Here is a 2,444-nt window from a genome sequence, read left to right as displayed (position 1 = left end):
TCCCAGAAAAAAATGTGGGGAAAGGGGAAACAACAATCCGAAACACTAGCAGGAGTTTACAAAGAAGGGAGTTACACTATAGAACTATGAGGGTCGAGCCATTCATTTGCAAGTCATTTATTCTCAGGGCGTCCAAACACTTACCCTGGATCCCCCTCTTCTGTGCTTTCACTTTTACCTAAACATAGAGTTCAGTACCTTAATAGCAACTTAAAAGCAATCTCCTTTTTCAAGGACCAGATCCTTGCAATTTTCTGCAGCCTTGTTTCCAAGGAAAAGCATTTATCTTTTCAAACTAGTGGTATAACCTACATAGAAAAACCTCCTGTTCTAAAGCCCTCCAACCAGGACGGTTCACTCTGGCTGTACAAGATTGTCTTTTGAATTTTATTTCTGAAACAAAACCCACGTCCTTTCAAACATTTCCTGTAACCACCACCTTGAAAGACAGTCTCATACAGAGATGGGACAGAATCACAGGCATTAAAATCTAGCGAATTCCTTTGTCTAATAGGATTCTCCCCCCCACACACCCCCATACCACTTTAAATTTGCTTCCACACAGATCAGCAGCAAGGCAAGGAAAAATGCCCCTTCGTGGGGACAAGGATTTCTAGTAGATGGAAACGGTCGGTTAGCTGAACCTTTTGATGGTTCTATTCTTTCACAACCTCTTCCTCCCCACCCCACCCCACCCCACCCCACCCCCCAAAAAAGAAATAAAGGAAACACACATTTACAAACAGATCCTAAAATAACAGCCACAAAGCCCGGCTCTCTTATCTAGACAGATGCTCTCCGGAAAGCACGCTTCTTTTATTACCTGATTGGGGTGGAGGGAAGGGAGATCGTTACTCCACCGGCCCTCGGGACCGTACGGGACGGGACGGGACCGGACGGGACAGGATGAGAGTCGAGAGGCATTAAGAGCACTGGGTTGGCAAGGTAACGCGAGGAGACAGTTCCGTGTAAGAAGTCTCTGAGGAGCCCTGCCTGCCTGGGTCCGAGCGCCCCAGGACGCCAACTCTCCAGCACTGCCACCCGGGATCCCGTCCTAGCTCCGGTACACCACACCTGGAGGCAGAGACGTCCCACTCCATCCCGGCCAGGTGTGGCTTCCTCAGAGCCGTGGGGGGCGGGGGGGCACCCAGCGGGCCCAGCGCTGTTCCCACCGGGGCCCGCGGCCTCCCCGCACCCGAATCTGCAGCACACGCGTGTGCGAGCGTGCCGCGCCGCCTGCCCTCGCGCCCCGCGTGCCCCCGCGGACCGAAGGCCAGCCCGCACGAAAACAAAGTTGGCTCCCGGGCTCCCGTCGCTCTCTACTCACCGGGATCGAAGTCGGGCACCGCCGCTTGGTACTGGGGTCCCACCCGCATGCCGCCGCCACCTGCGGGGAAGCAGAGCACGGCGGTCAGCGCGGGCGCGGACGCGGGCCGGGCGCGGGGGCGGCTGCCACCTACCGTGCTCCTCGTCGCTGGACGAGCCCGAGCTGCCTTCCTCCCAGGAGTTGCTGCCGCTGTTCCCGTTGGGAGCCGCCGCCGCCAAACTTTTATTCTGGCCATTATTGGGGGCGGCGGTGGTGCCGGCCGAGGCGGCGGCGGTGCCGGCCGAGGCGGAGGCGGTGCCGGCAGAGGCGGCGGCTGAGGCGGCGGCCGAGGCGGCCGAGGCGGCGGCCGAGGCTGCGGAGGCCGCCGTGTTCCTCCCTCGCCGCTTCCCTGAGACCTCGGGGCCCTTCTCCACCATGGCCGGCATCGGCGGGGCCCGGGGCCGGGCCAAAGTGACGGGGACCCCGGCTCGCGAGGCGCGGGCGGCGGGCCGCGGACAGGGGGCGCAGGTGGGCGCCGGGCCGGCGAGCGCGCGGGATCCGCTGGCGCGAGTTGGGGCTAGAGGAGGCCCAGACGGGCGGAGCGACGAGCCGCCTCAAGCCCCGGACGCCGAACGGAGCGCAACTTTGGCTCTCATCACCGCCCGCACTTCGCTGGCTCTAACTACTCCGGGAGCCGCGGGCGGGCGGGGGGGAGAGGCGGGGCCTGGGGGGGGAGGGCCGCGCACAGCCTAACCCGTCGCTCCCAAGCTCCGCCTCCCTGGGCTCCCATTGGTCGTCGCGGGATCCGGGCGGCAAGTAGGGGCACGGTAGGTCTCGGTGCGCGTCCGTCAGGCCGCGGGGGCGGGATCACGGGGAGGAGGTGGGGGGGAAAGGCTCTGCGCTTCCGTTGGCCAGGTTGGGTTGACGCGTATCGCCCACTGTACGTGGTTTGAGGTTTGCGATCGCTTTACGCCCCATGATCCATCTCTCGAGGCAACAGCGAGGAGTTAGCCGCCCTGATGATAGCCCCCTCCCCCTCCCCAGCGCCCCGCTCCCTCCGCTCACACCCCGTGGGCCCCGCGCCACCCTCCCCCAGGGATCCCGCCGAGCGTCCCATCGGCTTCCCAAAGTGAATGCG

The 2,444-nt window shown here is 62.6% G+C and overlaps 1 protein-coding gene across 1 annotated transcript in view; it reads right to left on the bottom strand.

Annotated features, from left to right (window-relative positions):
* Positions 1-2,014, bottom strand: part of Rcor1 (REST corepressor 1) — a 78,332-nt gene extending 76,318 nt beyond the window's left edge. Inside the window, exons 1-2 of the mRNA XM_031357745.1 lie at positions 1,461-2,014; positions 1,328-1,387 (exon numbers count right to left, since the gene is read on the bottom strand). Of these exons, the coding sequence (XP_031213605.1) occupies positions 1,328-1,387; positions 1,461-1,752 (352 nt within the window). The 5' untranslated portion in view covers positions 1,753-2,014. The remainder of the gene's footprint in view (positions 1-1,327; positions 1,388-1,460) is intronic.
* Between the last annotated feature and the right edge of the window lie 430 nt (positions 2,015-2,444).

The sequence above is a fragment of the Mastomys coucha genome, unplaced genomic scaffold (genome assembly GCF_008632895.1).
Source record: "Mastomys coucha isolate ucsf_1 unplaced genomic scaffold, UCSF_Mcou_1 pScaffold6, whole genome shotgun sequence".
Taxonomy (NCBI): domain Eukaryota; kingdom Metazoa; phylum Chordata; class Mammalia; order Rodentia; family Muridae; genus Mastomys; species Mastomys coucha.
This window is presented reverse-complemented; position numbering and strand designations above follow the sequence as displayed.